The sequence below is a fragment of the Cydia amplana genome, chromosome 20, assembly GCF_948474715.1.
Source record: "Cydia amplana chromosome 20, ilCydAmpl1.1, whole genome shotgun sequence".
Classification (NCBI taxonomy): domain Eukaryota; kingdom Metazoa; phylum Arthropoda; class Insecta; order Lepidoptera; family Tortricidae; genus Cydia; species Cydia amplana.
In genome coordinates, this window is record NC_086088.1 from 11,851,193 (window position 1) to 11,869,938 (window position 18,746).

The 18,746-nt window shown below is 36.5% G+C and overlaps 3 protein-coding genes across 3 annotated transcripts; 2 read left to right on the top strand and 1 right to left on the bottom strand.

Annotated features, from left to right (window-relative positions):
* Window positions 1-4,634: 4,634 nt before the first annotated feature.
* On the bottom strand, window positions 4,635-13,651 carry LOC134657432 (biorientation of chromosomes in cell division protein 1-like 1). The gene is made up of 5 exons (XM_063512982.1): window positions 13,434-13,651; window positions 11,380-11,540; window positions 7,349-10,653; window positions 6,011-6,109; window positions 4,635-4,798 (listed from the first exon to the last, which is right to left on the bottom strand). The coding sequence occupies exons 1-5, from the start codon at window positions 13,518-13,520 to the stop codon at window positions 4,635-4,637; spliced, it is 3,816 nt and encodes a 1,271-aa protein (XP_063369052.1). The 5' UTR covers window positions 13,521-13,651.
* Window positions 13,652-14,420: 769 nt separating this feature from the next.
* Window positions 14,421-18,514, top strand: LOC134657515 (uncharacterized). Its single transcript, XM_063513090.1, has 3 exons — window positions 14,421-14,567; window positions 17,476-17,864; window positions 18,306-18,514. The coding sequence occupies exons 1-3, from the start codon at window positions 14,480-14,482 to the stop codon at window positions 18,474-18,476; spliced, it is 648 nt and encodes a 215-aa protein (XP_063369160.1). The 5' UTR covers window positions 14,421-14,479; the 3' UTR covers window positions 18,477-18,514.
* Window positions 14,587-16,256, top strand: LOC134657463 (glutamyl-tRNA(Gln) amidotransferase subunit A, mitochondrial). The gene has a single exon (XM_063513027.1). The coding sequence runs from the start codon at window positions 14,756-14,758 to the stop codon at window positions 16,226-16,228; it is 1,473 nt and encodes a 490-aa protein (XP_063369097.1). The 5' UTR covers window positions 14,587-14,755; the 3' UTR covers window positions 16,229-16,256.
* Window positions 18,515-18,746: the final 232 nt, after the last annotated feature.

Consider the following 18,746-nt stretch of genomic DNA (forward strand, 5'->3'; position numbering starts at 1 on the left):
AAGAGAGACCTGTGCTCATCAGCAGTGGGCGACCGAAGGCTAAAATGATGCTGATGATTACTATATGTGGTGTTTTTATGGTGTGTAAGGCAAAGCTTCATAATGGCTGCATAGGATGCTTGGATGGAACCTGTATTCGCTCGGTTTGGTGTGCCCCGTAGCAAACTTCAAGTTACCAAGAGTCCATAGGCTACGAAGACTGTTTACGAACAGTACGGTTACCATCATCAGTTTGTCACTGATATAAACGCCGTCGAGAACGTGATTTACTTTCTATACATCTCGCTCGCACTCGCATATTAGTGCAAACGGGATGTATAGAAAGTAAATTACGTTCTCGACGGCGTTTATGTCAGTGACTAACTGATGGTAACTGTACAGGTAGATGGGAAGCTTTTTAAAACGTTGGTGGCGAACAAACGCATGAGCCAGCTGGAACTTAGGTATTTTATCGGAAAATTTAAAATGGCGCTTGCAGAATTCGGTATATAGGTATCACGGTTCATGAGACACAGCCTGGTGATAGACAGACAGACGGACATTGGAGTTTTAGTAATAGCTAGAGTCCCGTTTTTACCCTTTGGGTACGGAACCCTAAAAATCAAGCCATCCATAACGCCATAACTTCTTCGAGACGATAGAAATCTTAATCAATATTCCACCTTATAACATTATAATAAGGTCGAGATTCAAATAATACTCTATTAATCTGAAATAGTATTTTCCACAAACGATATCGATTTCACAATACAAGCTAGATGAACTTGAACCATTGATAACGGAAATAAACAAACTTTAATGATCCAATGCGACACAAATACAAGCCATTATAGAACATATTATTTAAGAAATACGATGTACAATCGCGTGTAAAGCAAATACACTTAAGTTACAGCAATTTTAAGGTAAATAATGACCATTCATGCTTAGCTTTGCTTGAAAAAGGTCGTAGGACAAGCTAGGGTTTATGCGCTTAGGTCCTTTTGGATTTCGGTCATGAATGGAATATTCTATTACCTAATGACATTACAGCTGCATTACAGTGATGACCTGTAAGCTATATCTAATTATAGGTACCTACCTTTGTAAAATGTTGTTTTCTAGGAATATACGTACTAAAATTTAGTTCAATTGTGAATGGGTAATAAAATATCCAAAAATCAATTATTATTATTGACTTGGTTAGAAATTCCCTTGCAATTTCGCACATAATATGTATGTATTTTATTGAAGTTTGTTTTGTGTGTGGTATTATACAGATGTTATCTACATGTTTGAATATGCAAATATAAATTGATTTGTTTTACTTTCTGTAAATAAAAACAAAGTAAACCGGTTTTACGATTATTTATTTAACATTTATAGGTATTCAATTAATCATCCTTATGTTGAAAAAGTTAACATTCGAAAAACGTTTTGTAATAAATGTAATAATATAATTATTATTTATAAAACATTCTACACTACTTAAGTATGTGCATGGCTATGTTACAGGTTTTATGGTGGAAATTATTTGAGATAAACTTATTTTACAATATCCTGTCGCCATTTTTTTTGCTTCCTACCTATTACCACTATGATATCGCCCTTGGAGGATACAACTAAACGGAGTAGCCATTAACAGGCTTTCCCCTCTGTCGAAAATAGGCGGCCAACGGTCATACACAATGTATGGACTGACGTTTATCTGACATGGCTATTTTTATGTTACGCATACATTTGACGTTCCCCTCCCCCGCAAAAATCGGCAGACTGTTTTGTACAGAAAATTACAGACATGGCGTCTCCGTTTGATTATATCCTCCAAGATATCGCCACATCAAAGTGATAGCGCGAACAAAACCCATGCTAATAAACTTTTTATTTAAAAAAGTATACCTCTGATAATTTCCACTCATTGGTGGATGCAAGTCTGACAAGGTAGGGTCATAGACAAATTAATATTAAGAAGCACAAAGTGACGCAAAATATAACTGACAACTTAACTATACTTCGTTTTTTTTAGGATTAGAAATTTGGTAAACAATCTTGATGTGTCTTTTAATTGAAAAACACTTTTTAAAAATCAATAACTTACTTATGAAAGCAGAAGACTATAAAAGATCGTATTAGATTCATAATTGTTACATATTTACCGTAACTTATTTTTAAAATGTGTTTTTCAATTAAAAGACACATCAAACTTGTTTACCAAATTTCTAATCCTAAAAAAACGAAGTATAGATTTATTCAATTACCTTTATTTACCGACGTTTCGACACAGGTTTCACTGGTCATGGTCGCGGGTAACTAATGTCCCAGCAAAATGTCAAAACGGTAAATAAAGGTAATTGAATAAATTTCGCGTTAGACCCGTCTATAAATGTGAGTTAATATGTGTTCAAAACGCGAAAGTTTTAAATATTATAACTTAACTAGATGTCGGTGTACGTACGGTTTGCCAATCCAGTTACCATGAAACTTAAGTTTATTTCAGCTAAAGTAAGGATTTTAAAGCATATTTAAAAGCCATATTTGCGACTCCGAGTGCTTATAATATGGCAAGGATCATAATATGTATGTATAGTTAAACCACGATAAGTCTGCAACGATTTTGATAGCACACGCAGTGCAAGTGGTATTTAAACGTCATAAACTCATAATTTCATAGAAGTTTGACGTTTAAAATAGCACTTGCACTGTGTGTGCAAGAAAATAGTTGCAGACTTGCCTTGGTCTAACTCTAGACTAATGTCACATTTTTATGACTTTATATATTCTACCTGTAATCATTTTACCCCTAAATATATATCATCGTATAGTATCGTATATCTATCTACTTTTTTAATACATATAGTTACAACACTGAACAAAAATCTTATTTCCAATATTATCTGGTGCTTGTATAAATGAAACGGACGGACAAAAAATACACGCAGAGACAATGGAATAAGAAGACGCAAAAAGTAGTGTAAAATTTTGTGTTTTTTGACGACCGGTCTGGCCTAGTGGGTAGTGACCCTGCCTGCTAAGCCGATGGTCCTGGGTTCGAATCCCGGTAAGGGCATTTATTTGTGTGATGAACACTAATATTTGTTCCTGAGTCATGGGTGTTTTCTATGTATATAAGTATGTATTTATCTATATAAGTATGTATATCGTCGCCTACCACCCATAGTACAAGCTTTGCTTAGTTTGGGGCTAGGTTGATCTGTGTAACATGTCCCTCAATATTTATTTATTTATTTTATTTTGTGGCAATAGTATTGACAGATAGAAATGCATCTGGTAATTTCGAAAGCAGGATAAATTGGCAAGTATCTATAAAACCAGCACTTCATACTTTAGCAACACTTAGGTACGCTACTGCGCCTACTGCAACGCTTGCCTAGGCATTTTGCGTACTGTTGCTACAGTAGAAAGTGTTTCTAGTTTAGTAAGGTCAATGTGGCTAATTCCGTCATAGGGGCTATTCCGCCTACTAGCGTTTTCACGAACAACGAACGAAATTGATACTTTCGTCGACAAAGCAGCGATTGCTTTTAGTTTCAGCAATCAAAAGCAGATGGTTTTTCGATTGAAAATCAAAGAAATATACGCTCATGGACACATTGACCTTAGACATTTACCATTTTCAAAATTACCCCGCTGTCGAAGTTAACCTAATGCACCTTTGAACATTACTTTATATGTCTTCTTATTCCTTTCAATAGGAAAGATGGAATTTCTTTTAAACTGGTCACTTAATTAAAATATTGCAAATGCAATAATTGATAGTACAAATTGTTTGGGAATACAATCAATACAAATAAGTCATGATTAACCTGGTTAATCATTAATCACTAATCTAATTATAATAGCTTTTTAATATAATAATTCTATAAAACGACGTTATTCTGTACCTAACCTATTGTAATGTAAACTGTTAATGTGCGTTGCGGTATCTTCGAAAGCGGGGTAATTTTGACGGCGAATATCAACTAGAAGCACTTTCTATTGTAAAAATGTGGCTAATTCCGTCATAGGGGATTCCGTTCACGAGCGTATATTTCTTTGATTTTCAATCGTAGGAAAAAAACCTATCTGCTTTTGATTGCTGAAACTGAAAGCAATCGCTGCTTTGTCTCTGAAATTATCAATTTTGTTCGTTGTTCGAGAAAAACGCAAGTAGACGGAATAGTCCCTATGACGGAATTATCCAGATTGATCTTAAGCAAAATGCAAAAGTATGAAGTGCTACTGGTTTTATAGATATTTGCTATTTCCCGCTTTCGAAGTTACCCAAATACTTTACAGATACTAAAATTAGTTTGATTGTTTTATTACCATTTATTTGGTACTTTTTTACCAATTCTCCATTGAAATATCTATCGGAAGGACAGCTGTCATTTTAAATAAAAACAAGTTTTACTGTAGAGTCTGTGCGGAAAGAGAAGAGTCGTGGAATGTAAAGTCTATTTTTTTAATCGGTAGACTAAAATGACATTTCATAGTATGAAATGACACATGATGTTCATACTATGAAATGTCATTTTAGTCTACGGAATAAAAAAATAGACTATACATTCCACGACTCTTCTCTTTCCTCACAGACTCTGTGTACGTATAAGCTAAGGTTAAATTAATGAATCTAGTACATAAATGGTAACCTAACTTTATGTAATATTATTCCTCCGGGACAGATAGTGGAGTTTCGGCTTGTATAGGTCTGAGGTGTCGTAGCGCACATGGGGGGTCCTTTTCATCTTGATGTCTGGGGAACGATCGTTGGTGTCGTAGTTTTCGACGGACTTATCGCTCGAAGGACTGTTGGGGTGCACTGGAATACATAAATGGGTAAAAATTATTTTCATTGTCTTGGTTTTGATCTGATTTTGGGTGAATCCAATTCACTCGATGCCATGGTTATGTTCTCCTGAGTCACACAATGTAGGTATCTGACGCTATTGCTTTACTGAAAAAAGCATTCACATAATATAGGTATAGGTTAGGTTCATAAAGATTACCTAATAAGCACTTCTTTTTTTAGATGTTAATCACTTAACTTCATGTAGACAAGCTCACAGATATTTGTTTTAAATGTTGTAAAAATTGTTCGCATTTTTATAGGGTAATTCGCCAGTAACTGGCCACTGTTAGTAATTGGCCACCAAATGAATTCTATTCACCTATAAATAGAATTCATTTTAGTATAAGGATTCAATAACTGGCCAGCCTTCAATAACTAGCCGCTTACTACTAAAATGAATTCTATTTATAGGTTAATAGAATTCATTTTTAGTTTAGGGCGGCCAGTTACTGGGAATTAGCCTATGTAAGAATTTTTTCTCAAAAATGGACGGCAAAGTCGACGTTGCCGGTTAAAAAATAGGTCGCGAAGTGCGTAGTTTATGGTCATTCAAAAATTTAATAAAGTTTAAAACATTGCAGTCTCGATTTCGGGACTGCAATGTAGCATACAAATTCCATTATTTAACGAGTTCCAAACTTTTTAAAACTTTAAATGGCCATATCAAAAAGGCATAGGTCCATTAAACAGCCAAACAGATGATCATCACTTATTATTATAATGTTGGTACCGCGACTATTTAGGTGTCTCAAATACGTTGGCGTATTTTCAGCAGAAAATACACTTCTTTTTTTTTTAAAGCGGCAAGCAAATCTTTTTAATGGTTTTACTTTTTTCTGTGAAAATTAGAACGTTGCTTCTGTAAAATATTTCTATTTCTTGCACCATTTTTGAGAAAAGCACTATATATGACTCGGCTGGAAGGCTACTTGCTGGCTTCGGATTCAATTAAACGGACTCCCAAGGTCGTCCGTTTAAAACGAATCCTCAGCCTGCAAGTAGCTACTTCCGAACCTCGACAATAATGTACTATTGTTGTTGTATGTGCTAATTTAGGTGCATTAGCTAAGTATTATTTATAAGGAAATAAATTAAGGAAACTAAAAGTCTATGTACTGATTAATGTTAATGTAATGAATGACCGTTTGTTTCTCAATAAATAAATAAAAATGTTTAACTTACCAGCCCTCTTAGGTCTGGGCAGACCGACTCGTCGCGCCCTGCCCAAGTATTTAGAGCGAACGTTGTTACTCCGACTCACGTTCAGCGGGTCCGGGCTCTCTGGAAACATTCATATATTGATATTAAAATCAAAACTATAACATCATTTATTTACATAAATATACAGGGTGCTTCCTGTAACAGGAGCAATAAATTAAACTGTAGGCTGTACTCCTCAAACTGACCAACATTTGTTCAGCAACTTTTGAAAATAACTCAGGTTTTGATTTTTATTACACTTTAAAGTTTATTCTAAGACGCAATGTATTGCAAATTTTGTTATGTAAGCGTGACAAGCAATGTCAAACACACTGATGCCAGCGTACATTGAAGGCAATATTTATTTTGTATGAAAAAGAGTAAGTCTAAAGGATTCTTAATTTTTAAAAGTTGCTGAACAAATGTTGGTCAGTTTGAGGAGTACAGCCTTAGTTTAATTTATTGCTCCTGTTACAGGAAGCACCCTGTATACAGAGGTATTTACTTCTAAACTAAATTAATAACCATCATATATCTAAAATAGACCGTCGAGGGATTGTACCAAGGATGCTGTCGGTATTTCCTCGTTGTATCGCAATGCTGATACGTTGTGCGAGGAAGCCGCCAGCTCTTCGGTAAAATTAAAAACTTAAAAAGCAAAAATTCAAGAGACTAAAAGCGGTATCGCTAGCTGTATTAAGTTTGATTTGTACTTGGATTACATTGTCATGAAATCCAAATCCCACGGTTGCCGAATAAATAAATCATTGATTGATTTTAATGTGAGGTTGTTACTCTGTCTTCTAGATTTTAGAATTAGTGACTTACTAAAAACATTTGTAAATATTTACGCCATAAAGAATAACTACTAGTTCGTTTTTTTAGCATTAGAAAGAACTTGCAAGAAGATAAGCGATCTTGACATATCTTTTAATTGAAAAACACATCAAGATTGTTTACCTTATTTCTAATGCTAAAAAAACGAACTATAGATAGTGTATCTTCGAGTCAATATATAGATGTAGTGATCCATGATTGTTTTCCATCGTATTTTCTCGGAAACATTCGTATTTGTCATGCTACTTCAGTCAACCTCAGTACTTCTTGTACCGAGACTGACTGAAATAGCAAGACACGTTCGTGCGTTTCCGTGAAAATACGATAGAAAATAATTAATATTTGCCACCGATCTTTATCAGAGCTAAGGAAAAATCTGAACTGAATAATCAAAATATCTAAAGAATGTATAGACTGGATTGGTATGAGACTTTTTATAAAAGAAAGGTTACAAAATATTGATATATGATGAAAAGGTCTTACCTTCAGTAGTAGACGATATCTGATCCGATTCACTCGTCTTCCTCAATTTCGGCTTCAGCACATGCCCGTTATTATTATCGCTCTCAACCGACAGTTTCCTCTTCAAATCATCTTGCTTTACTATGTTATCCTCCACAAAATAGTCTATCTGTGGCACATTACTTTCCTCCGGCTCCGTACCGCCAAGAATGATTTCCATAATCTGTTGTCTCGATGCCTTATTTACCATTTCTTCTAATTTGGCATCATAGTCGCTTGATAATTCGAAAGAGCATTCTGATTTTGTAGGGCTAAATACTGGGGATCTCATTATAGTTGGTGTATTTCTGTCTAGCGGTAGAACGATTTCGTTTGATACATTTATGTTTTTAACTATATTCTTGTTCATGTGGCCGTTTTTGTGATAGTTTATAATTTCGAAATTGCCATGGGTCTGTGCTACTTCTTTTATAATGCTTTCTTCGTAGGAATCACAGTTTATAAGATATAATTTGTTACTGCCTATATCAGTTGTGTAAGTTTTGAGGAATCTCTCGAATTTGTCTCTTTCTAATTCGGCATTATACTTCTCATGCTCTGCGAAATACTCGAATCTATCTTCTTGATCTTCTTGTTGAATGACTACTCTCAGTTCATCATCAGGAATATCCCCGACAGTTTCATCGTCACCAATTTCTTCAGTTATGACTGTAACTTCAAACTCTGTGTGTTCATTTTTGATGCCTTCTGTTATTTCTTCTTCTTTTCTAAGCTCTGGCTTGTAAATGTCTTTTATACTATCTTCGTCATCTACAATCCCGTATACTTTCTTTGAAATTTCGTTTAATATCTTCTCTGTATCCTCAAAGTCAGGCTGATTTAATACTATAGTTTCATATACTTCCTCCGTTTCGACTGCTTCCTCTTTCGTAACTTCTTCTTCTTTTATTTCATCTTCCTTCTTAGTTTCTTTTTCCATTTCACTTGGATTATTATTTTTTGTTTCTGCCTCTTTCGTAACTTCTTCTATTATTTCATCTTCCTTCTTAGTTTCTTTTTCCATTTCACTTGGATTATTATTTTTTGTTTCTGCCTCTTTCATAACTTCTTCTTCTTTTATTTCATCTTCCTTCTTAGTTTCCTTTTCCATTTCACTTGGATTAATTTTCTTCGTTTCCTTATTCATTTCACTAAGTTGCATTTCTATGGAATCAGGAGCATATTCGATTTCTTCAATAGGTTTCACTTCAGCGTAATTCGTCTCTATTATTGGTTTTTGTGATTCCGCAGTATTAGAAATACAAGCAAATTCTAGTTCAGGGCCAGAGACGCTAGAATATACTTGACTCAGACTGGGTCTAACGTTCGCCTGGAATTCTAAAAGTAACGCTGCCTCTTGATTCATTCTCTTCTGTTCTTCATCCAAGAATCTCCTCATTTTCATTAGCCGCTTTGCTTCTGCTAAATTCGCAGCGAATCGAGGTTTTTTCAATGTCACGTCCGGTACAAAAGGGAGGCGCGGAGGTGATGCCATTGGCATTTCTAAGCGTGTATCTACTCTGACAGGTTTCGGTTGATTTACGTTAGCTTTTGTATTTCCTTCTTTCAATACGTTTTCTTTATCACTGGGGCTTGTAGAATGGCTGCTCGGTGAAGTATTATCAGATTTGGAACTGTTACCCTTATTCGTTTTGCTTTCACAGGATTTCGAGCTAGATGGATGATGTGATCCTTTTGAAGATGAGCTGCCATCATTGGAATCTCTGTCAGTTGAGCGACGAGTGCGATTTCCTCTGCCTGATGCACTGTAATGATCATCATTGTCTTTCTTATCTTTTTTATCCTTATCTTTATCGTCTCTCTTCTTTTTATCTTTATCTTTATCTGAACGAGATGATTTAGAATCTCTTGAAGATTTGTGATCCTTTGAACTTTTATCTGATTTTTCTTTATCTTTATTGCTTGAACTACTAGACTTCCTGTCCTTGTCATCGTGTTTGCTAGAATGCCTTTGACTGGAACTTGAGCTTCTATGCTTCGAATCTTTGCTGCTGGAGCTTTTATGGGAACTTCTGTGTTTAGAATCTTTATCTTTGCTTTCTTTTCGGTCCTTTTCTTTAGACTTATCAGAACTAGATTTGGACTTACTCTGGTCATCTTTAGAAGATTTCTTGTCTTGTTTGGAATCTTTTCTGTCTTTTGAACTTGAGTATTTTGAATCGGTTCTTTTGTCTTTGCTGCTAGAGCTATGTCTATGAGAATCTCTAGATCTGTGTGAGCTTTTGTGACTCCTTTTCTCATCTGTCGATTCTTTCTTAGAATCTTCCGACGTAGGATCATCAGGGAAAGGAATTTTATCCAAATTAGTTTTGCTGTTAGCATCACTTTCATAATCGATTTGTAAGTTGTGACTGTTAGAACTGTCATCATATAAAGGTGTGTTAAACGTGTTGATATTAACTTGCTCATTAAATTGATACGCCAAATTTGCTTGCTCTTCTTTTTCTGGTTTAATATCTTTGACGTCAGAACTATTTTCAGGTGATTTCGCATCAATAGTAAATCTAAATGTATTGGGTTCCTTTTTATCATCATCTTTATTATCGGAATCATTATCAAAAGCCTGTTGCGCATCGCACGAATTTTCATTATTGAAATTCCTGATTGGTGTCAGAGGTGACATATTTCTGATAATAGACGATTCAGAACTAGAATCATCATCACTGTTTATTGGTTTAAAGTATTGGTCTTTCTCTTCTTTTGGGCTCTCATCAGGTAAAGGTATATCTTTCAACTCAATACTTTCTGGCTCTTCCTTAGGCAACTCAATGCTGTCTAAATCAATTTTAGGAGGACTGTTCTCTGGAGACGGTATGTTCTCCAGATTAATTTCTTCAGCAGGCATAGGTATGCTCAATTTACCTAAACTAGCTTCAGAACCGTGTGAAGTCAAATCACTGATACCAGAAAGCTGAGTATCTGCCTCTTTTTCAGGTTCTATATCAGATGGCATGGATATATCATTGATATTAATTTCTTTTACTTTATCATCACCAACTTCCATTCCTTCATCTTTAGATTCTTCCATTTGTTCATCTTTATCATCACTTTTCACTGATCCGGGACTGACAGCTTCTAAATCAGTAGGCAGTAGATCAGTGGAGGTGTTTCCTTTGTCATTTGATGTTTCAGGGGTGGACTTCTTGCGAGCTATGCCAAGATAGTTGTAAACTAAGTCTTCTACTTGTGGTATGAAGACAGACGCCACTTTGGGGTTGACTACTTGGTCCACGATTCTTTCTACGCCTTGCTCGAGATAGTTGCCACTGTAGACAAAATTATTGTGGTTTACAATTTTGATGAAATTTTGACTGTTTCCTAATTTAAATCCGCTTAAAAAAATCTGATTAACGAATTTGGAGAAGTATGCCAACATTCATACGCTTGTAAAAGTCGGTACCTTTGTTTGGTAGACCTACTAGATTGTCAAATGTGTATCAAAGTTATGGTTAACCGCATACTTTTATTTACAAGTGTAGGTAGCTACCACTAGGCTTCCATAGTCAAAATAAAATTTTGTCGAATTATTAGTGACGAAAAACATCATGAGGAAACCAGAGCCTAGTTTGCCCTCTGGATTGGAGTCAAATGAATTGAAGGGATAAGTTCGCCTTTGTACTGCCTATCCTGTGCCATAAATTTGTGTTTTGTGTTTTGTACAATAAAGAGTTTATACATACATACATACATGAATTGAAACCATTCTTTGAAATGTTGAAGTTGGTTATCAATAGAAAAAACCGGCCAAGTGCGAGTCGGACTCGCGTTCCGGTGAGGTTTCCGTACATTAAGTCCGACTCACGCTTGACCATTTGTAATATTTTGTTTTGAGTATTTTTTTCAAAATTTTAGACCCAGTACTTTTGGAGATGAAGGGTGGGTAATGATCGGACAGATAGACAGACGCACGAGTCGCAAGATCCTATAAGGGTTCCGTTTTTCCTTTTGAGGTACGGAACCCTAAAAAAGGATTAATGTGCAATTGTACATACTCAAGTATATGTTTCCTGAGCTTCTCCCGCAGCTGGTTCTTGTTCAAATCCGGCTTCCAGGTCTGCCGGGACAGGAACAAGGACACGGAGTTCTCCACGCGCTGCCGGAGGTTCTGGTAGGCCGGCCGCGTGTCCACGTCCGAGATGCAATCTTTGCGGAACTGGAATTACAAATTAAAATTTACTTCTTGTAAATTGCATGACTTATATATTAAATACAGTCAGCAGCAGAAGTTGCTAAGCGGGAGAGGTGTTCAAAATTACCTTGACACGCAGACACTTGACAATAAAGTCGCATCAAGATCATTTTGAACACCTAGCCCGCTTAGCAACTTCTGCTGCTGACTGTAGTAGTAAGTACTTAAGTAGTGTTTGCACGCCTAATGGCAAGACCACGGAGATTCTATATTATGTTCCATCATTGTATACATTCTACAGATTTTTTTTTTTATCTTAAATTTTAAAGGGGTTTTGTCACACAGTGACTATGTCACCCCTGTAGTGAGATCAAGTAATAATGTAGTAGTGTAGCATTACTTACACCACTACATTATTTTTAGGTATAGGTTGCACATCATCCTGGCCTCGTCCAATAGAGGCGATGCCAGGACGACGTTGCAACTCCCTAAGTTGGTAGTTTTGATGAATGTCATGTCACTCCTCAGCGCCTCATTGCGGACACACTCCATCAACACATGATGGACGTCTTCTATTTTATCACACTCAGAGCAGTTTGGTGTTGCAGCAAGTTTCATCAGGTGCTTGAATTTGTTTGATGGAATGTGCCCGGAACGAAGCCTAAGGAGTGATACTACCTGTTTCCTACTTAGTTTTTTGTCAAACCATGGGACCTGAGGGGGCTGACATTGAATTGTTCTGTACCAAATTCCTTTAGTAAGTGAATTCTACAGATGATAAATGAATTATGAATTACTTTTATAAGTATAAGACTAAACTTCAAATTAATATTTCGAATCGAGCTTCCAAATAAAGACTCAGTCAACAATTTGGTAGATTTTATTGAAATAATTGGCACTAAAGAAAATAGAGGTGTTATATTGAATTTTTGGTAAAGAAAGGGGAGCATTCTCTGAAAATGAATCAGTTCTACAAGATACTGGTCTCTCTAACAAGTTGAAAAGAACTCAAGTTATTTGTAGGAATCTGAAAACACCTACAGTAACATTTTACAGGAGAGGGCTCAAAGGACCCAAGTCTGTCACCCAAGTGACCCAAGTGCCGAGCAACAACAAGTGTGACCCAAGCAACATTGTAGAATAACAACATGAATTACCTATTTCATTAACCCAAATACTTTCATTTTGTATGGATTAAAATCAACAGTCGATTACAGTACTATATAAACTAATATTGTTTATATAAAAACACTAACCAGTAATGATTAAACAAAGAAACATAACATGTTTGTAAAATCATTCAAGGTCAATCAATGTAACCTAAAATCTTTCTTAATTTTAAATAAGATGGTTTTTACTGTTTTAACTACAAAAATTAAAACTTTAAGCACACTGAGCAAAGCTTAAATACTGAAATAAATGTTGAAATAAGCTGTTGCTTGTGTTAAAAGCCATTTTGTTAGTGTAGAGCTTTAAATAGCTTTTAAATAGTCTTACTGGGCTTTATTACATTTTTTTAGACCAACTAATACACTTGTGAGATGTCCTCTTATCTCATTACTGTAATGGCAGATAACAATGATACTTTTATGCTACTCAACACTTCAACAGCATAATAATATGAAAGGAAAGGAATGTTTTTCCATATGTTATTTAAAAGATGTGGCTAGAAAACATATTCACATCATTATCAAGTCAGTATTCCAATGAATTCAGATTATGACTTCAACTTGAGGAGTTCGATTAAACACAACATGGAGAAATTATTGATCTCAGATTCTAAAACTTACGATTGAAGTTACTAATGATCGATTCATTGTATTTTACACTTGAATAACAAGTATAGAGGGCAAACAGTTACGAGTTTATCAAGCGATTTATAGGACAAAACGTAAATAAATGAATAAAAAAACTTACTTGATCAAAGATTCCTTTAGATTTTAACTCATAAACTAATTGATCGACTAACCGGGGATCACCCGGCATGTACTGTAAATGAGCCATTTCGTGATGAAATTACGTTTTAATTGTAATTAATGACATTTATAAACTATAAAGATATATCTATCTTATTGCTTCAATACTTGTTTTTATCAAATATCAAATTCAGGCAACGCACTAGATAAATAAATTTTGCAATTTTTTGTTGTTTGACAGGCTTGGGTTGCCTTTTGTAAAAACCGAATACTCAATCAGTGTTGTTCATCCATTGTGGGGGGTTTCACATGGCGCTTAACCGCGTTTAAACTATGGTCTTGAACACACCAGCGACTCCATTGCATGAATCTAGTATAACTGGATTGGGCATGAGTGGTGGGGATAACTGACAGAACGGGATAGTCTTATGTATCTTTCAGTAGGAGTAGCAGAGAAAGCGCTATTATTGTTTGTCCTTGTCACAGTCTCACATCTTGTTTTATTCCCCACCATAGAAGGTAGCATCCTATAGAAGTGGTCTACGCGTGCCTCCGTGAGGGACAAAACATATAAATTCGACCAATCATAGCGTCGCATTATGGTGGGCAACAAATGAATTCGACCAATCACGGTGGTCAATTTACGGTGGGGAATAAAACAAGATGTGAGACTGTGACAAGGACAAACAATAATAGCGCTTTCTCTGCTACTCCTACTGAAAGATACATAAGACTATCCCGTTCTGTCAGTTATCCCCACCACTCATGCCCAATCCAGTTATACTAGATTCATGTTCCCCACCGTAAATTGACCACCGTGATTGGTCGAATTCATTTGTTGCCCACCATAATGCGACGCTATGATTGGTCGAATTTATATGTTTTGTCCCTCACGGAGGCACGCGTAGACCACTTCTATAGGATGCTACCTTCTATGCTCCATTGTTGCGGCGATTTGTCATCGTCAAATTCAAATGTCAAATTTGAAAAACCAAACGAATTTATTTGTTGTTTGTTGTGTAGATAGAAATAAAAATCAGTCAAATCATGGAAAATACATGTGTTGGTGACGAAGAACTCATGAAGCTACATTTACAAATAGCTGAAAAGGATAAACAAGAACATTTAGCTACGGGTGAGTGAAAATTTATCGTTTGACATTATACAACTAAATTGAGAATATTCCATAACTACTTTTAATGTTACGTCAACGCGCGCACATTATTTGGTCGTATTGTACGTCAGCTGTTGTATTTCTGTTATTTCTAACCTCATGCCAAGAATGTAAAAAAAAACATTTATTCTAAGTTAAATCCTGCAAAAATGAATAAGTTAACAACGTACACTATAAAAGAAATACATAAAGCTTACCGAGATAAACTGTTGACACCGACAAGTTTCGTAGATTTGTGTTTACAAAATGCAAAGCAAAACCGCGACTTGAATGCATTTGTGACTTTAACTGAAGATGTAGCTGAAAACCATGGGATTGAGAGTGAAAAACGCTTCTATATCGACAAGAAAACTAAACCTTTAGACGGCATTACCGTTGGTATGAAAGACAATTTCTGCACCAGAAACATACGGACCACTTGCGCATCGAACATGCTTTTGAACTTCATACCAACATATGATGCTACTGTGTATTCAAGATTACGTGATTCAGGAGCTTGCCTGATAGGAAAATGTAATCTAGATGAGTTTGCCATGGGTGCGGGCACTGTTGACTCTATATTTGGGCCAACGCGAAACCCTTGGGGGTATAAAGCCTGCTGGAGGATTGCTGGAGGCAGCTCAGGTGGCAGCGCTGTAGCAGTCAGCTCTGGAGCTTGTGTGGCTGCCATCGGATCAGACACGGGAGGTTCTACCCGAAACCCTGCAGCACTATGCGGTATTGTTGGCCTTAAACCGACATACGGTTTAGTTTCAAGATATGGTTTGATACCTCTAGTAAACTCAATGGATGTACCAGGCGTTATGACTAGAAAAGTAGATGATGCTGTCAATATCTTAAACTGCGTAGCTGGGCCGGACGAATTAGATTCAACTACAATTAAAAGAGAATTCAATCCTATATCTCTGGATAACAATTTTGACATGTCAAAAATTAAGATAGGGATTCCTAAAGAGTACCATTGTCCAGGAATGTCAGAAGATATAGTAGATACTTGGAGATTAGTCACAAATTTGTTGGAGAATGAACAAGCAACGGTTCAAACTGTTTCCATGCCAAATACATCAGTGTCAATAGCGGTATACTCAATTTTAAACCAATGTGAAGTTGCCAGCAACATGGCAAGGTACGACGGGATAGAATATGGACTTAGAACTAAAGAAGACTACTCAACTGAAGAGCTTTATGCTTCATCTCGTTCCAAAGGCTTTAATCAAGTCGTCCGATCAAGAATATTTGCTGGCAATTACTTTTTACTGACAAGAAATTACGAAAAGTATTTTATAAAAGCTTTAAAGCTACGCAGGATGATTGCAGATGATTTTGAGAATGTTTTCAAAGACGTTGACTTGCTTTTGACTCCAACAACATTGTCGGATGCACCATTGTTGGATGAATTTGTGTCGAAGCATAATCGGGATCAGTGTGCGTTCCAAGACTACTGCACCCAGCCGGCAAACATGGCTGGAGTGCCAGCCGTCTCGATACCAATCCGCCTGTCTAAGAACAAGATGCCATTGTCCATTCAGTTGATGGGACCTAAATTGTCGGAAGAATTGCTTCTGAATGTTGCTAAGAGAATAGAAATGCTTGTTGATTTTCCTAGTTTAGAAGTTGTTTAATTTAGTAAATAAATTTATGTTTAGATGTTTCATTGGTTTATTTATAATCTATCCTAAGTCCTATCCTATTTCTACCAGTGAAATTTATAAATGTATTGGTACATATTGGAATTCAGTCCAATCTTATGCCAAAACTTAGTTTTTTTACTATTAATTTAAATTGCTGACGAACTTATTTCTACCATTACTTGTACTTCAACAATGTACGTAATATGTAATGGCTCCTTTACACGATGGGCCAGCGCCGGCCACTCCAAGGGACGCAGCGATGCGGTAGAATGAGATAGCAATATCACTTGCTCCCTCTAACGCATAGATGCGTCCCTTGGAGTCATAGATATAATATTTGTAAAGATGGACCCTAAGCGAGCTGTCACTGTTGCCACTTTGTTTTTATGTACGATTAACAATATGTAACCACCTTGCTGTGGCCATGTCGATAAAGTCATATCGATAAACTATAGACATTTCTTGCAATTTGAATTTTACTTGAAAAGTTTACCGATACCTACCTAAAATGAACAAAAAACGCTTTTACTCTTTATCGTGGTTATCAGATCACGATTTTATCGTCACGCCACAGCAGGGAACGAAGGGAAAGTTCAGATTTTTAATTACAATACATAAATACGTACTAAAATATGTGTTCCGCAATAATTGAATCATTTTATTATATTATAATATATTCATAATCCATTAGCATTTCAATTTTGTTTATTTTTAACGAAGAAATTGAAGCTTTAATTAATCGCTTTTCCGTTCCGCTGTAGCGTTAATCGATATATAACATGATTAAAATCGACTTTTCACGTCCCTAAAAATGCACACATAGACGTTTTTACGCACACATACACATCTTTGTAACCACCAATACGGCAACAACCGGATTTGAAGTTCGTCTTGTCAACAGTATAGTTGTCCTTTTTTGAGAAGTGGCATTTTCACAAGAGGGAGGAGAGAGAAGTGATACTAGTTCCTGCGCCGTCAAAGAGAACAGACACGTTGGGGCCTTGCTTGGAGTGGCCGGCGCTGGCCCATCGTCTAGAGGAGCCATTATAGTTCACGCATAATGTAACATTAGCAATAAGGTTTTCTCAATAAATTATTGTTATTACTACTAGCTATATTAAAAATATTAAAAGAACTTCTGTTAATATTATTTTTAGTCAAATGACAATGGAGAGAAAAGCAGTATTTTTTTTTTCATTTTCACTTTACTTCAAAATATTTAATTCTCCACCCCCCAGCCGCAGTAGCCACGGAGACGCTCACAAAGCTCAACATATCCATCGACGCCCTCCCACAAAAAACCCAACAACTCCTCCTAAAAGCCGCCCAACAGCAAGCATTGGACATCGTCCAACTCGACCCAATCGCCATCTCCCTACGTCACTCTCGAGAACTAGCAGATGAACTGGACGACGAATACGAATTACTCAAACTTACACAAAAGAACGAAGTGTTGCAAGCGAAAATAGACCGTAACAACAGGTTTATGGAGGAGTTGAGGAGGGAATTAGCGTGCTCGAGGGAGAGTTTGAGGATGCAGAACCCTAATCCGGAGAATATTCAGGAGTTGGTGCGGCAGATGAGGCAGAAGGTGTTTGCTTATGAGGAGAGCTGCCAATTGGCTAAGGTAAGAGCTAAAACCTGTTATTTTCGATAAAGTATAATTATAGGCATAGAGTGCTCACTCCATACATCAGTATTTCTGTATGGTTTTGGTACCAGAACGCCCATTATTTTGGTACCAAAACTCCTATTATTTTGGTTGTCGACATCTAGCATCGAGTAGCAGAATTATCAGTACCGCTACTTGATACTAGATGTCTCGAGAGTGTCGCGACGTGGTCGCGACTCACGAAAATTGTATTGAACAACAATTTACAACTAATATTACAAGCAGAAGGAGTTGAAAATAGAGTTCCGGTTATAATATTACCTGAAAAATGTTGAGCATTAGACTTTTCGGGCGTCGCAACTCGCAACATCTAATGTAAAGTAGCAGTACTGATAATTTCACTACTCGATGCTAGTTTTACTTGTAACTTGTCAAATAATGTATTCTTTTTTCCAGACTAAATTCAACAAACTGTCCGTACCCGAAGCGTGCTATCCCAAGTCCTTAGCGCTGCTGGCCTCGACCCTGGAGTCCCTCAGAGCTGAAGCCCTGTCGCTGCAGCAGCGGGCTGAAGACATCACTCTGGCGAGAGAAGCTAGGGAACTCCTCAGTGCTACCAGGAGATGAAACGTAGCCCGCCTGATGGTAAGCGGTCATCATAACCCAGGGATCGGAACCGGTTTTTTGTATAAAAACTTCGAAATAACCATATTTATTAGAGATGCACCGGATATCCGGTTACTATCCGGTATCCGGCCTATCGGGCCGTTATTTTAGTATCCGACCGGATAGTGACCTACTATCCGGCCGGATACCGGATAGTAAAATTAACACATTTTGGGGTAAAAAATGGAATCTAAAAAACAGTCACGGTCATAATCGAATCAGTTTATTCTT

Excerpts from the sequence above, each read along its gene's own strand:
- LOC134657432 (XM_063512982.1), bottom strand. The coding sequence starts at position 13,520 with ATGGCTCATTTACAGTACATGCCGGGTGATCCCCGGTTAGTCGATCAA. Across the intron at positions 11,541-13,433 it reads CTAAAGGAATCTTTGATCAA|TTCCGCAAAGATTGCATCTC; the intron begins GTAAGTTTTTTT and ends TTGTAATTCCAG. Across the intron at positions 10,654-11,379 it reads CTCAGGAAACATATACTTGA|TGGCAACTATCTCGAGCAAG; the intron begins GTATGTACAATT and ends TTTTGTCTACAG.
- LOC134657515 (XM_063513090.1), top strand. The coding sequence starts at position 14,480 with ATGGAAAATACATGTGTTGGTGACGAAGAACTCATGAAGCTACATTTA. Across the intron at positions 14,568-17,475 it reads ACAAGAACATTTAGCTACGG|CCGCAGTAGCCACGGAGACG; the intron begins GTGAGTGAAAAT and ends TCCACCCCCCAG. Across the intron at positions 17,865-18,305 it reads AGAGCTGCCAATTGGCTAAG|ACTAAATTCAACAAACTGTC; the intron begins GTAAGAGCTAAA and ends TCTTTTTTCCAG.
- LOC134657463 (XM_063513027.1), top strand. The coding sequence starts at position 14,756 with ATGAATAAGTTAACAACGTACACTATAAAAGAAATACATAAAGCTTAC.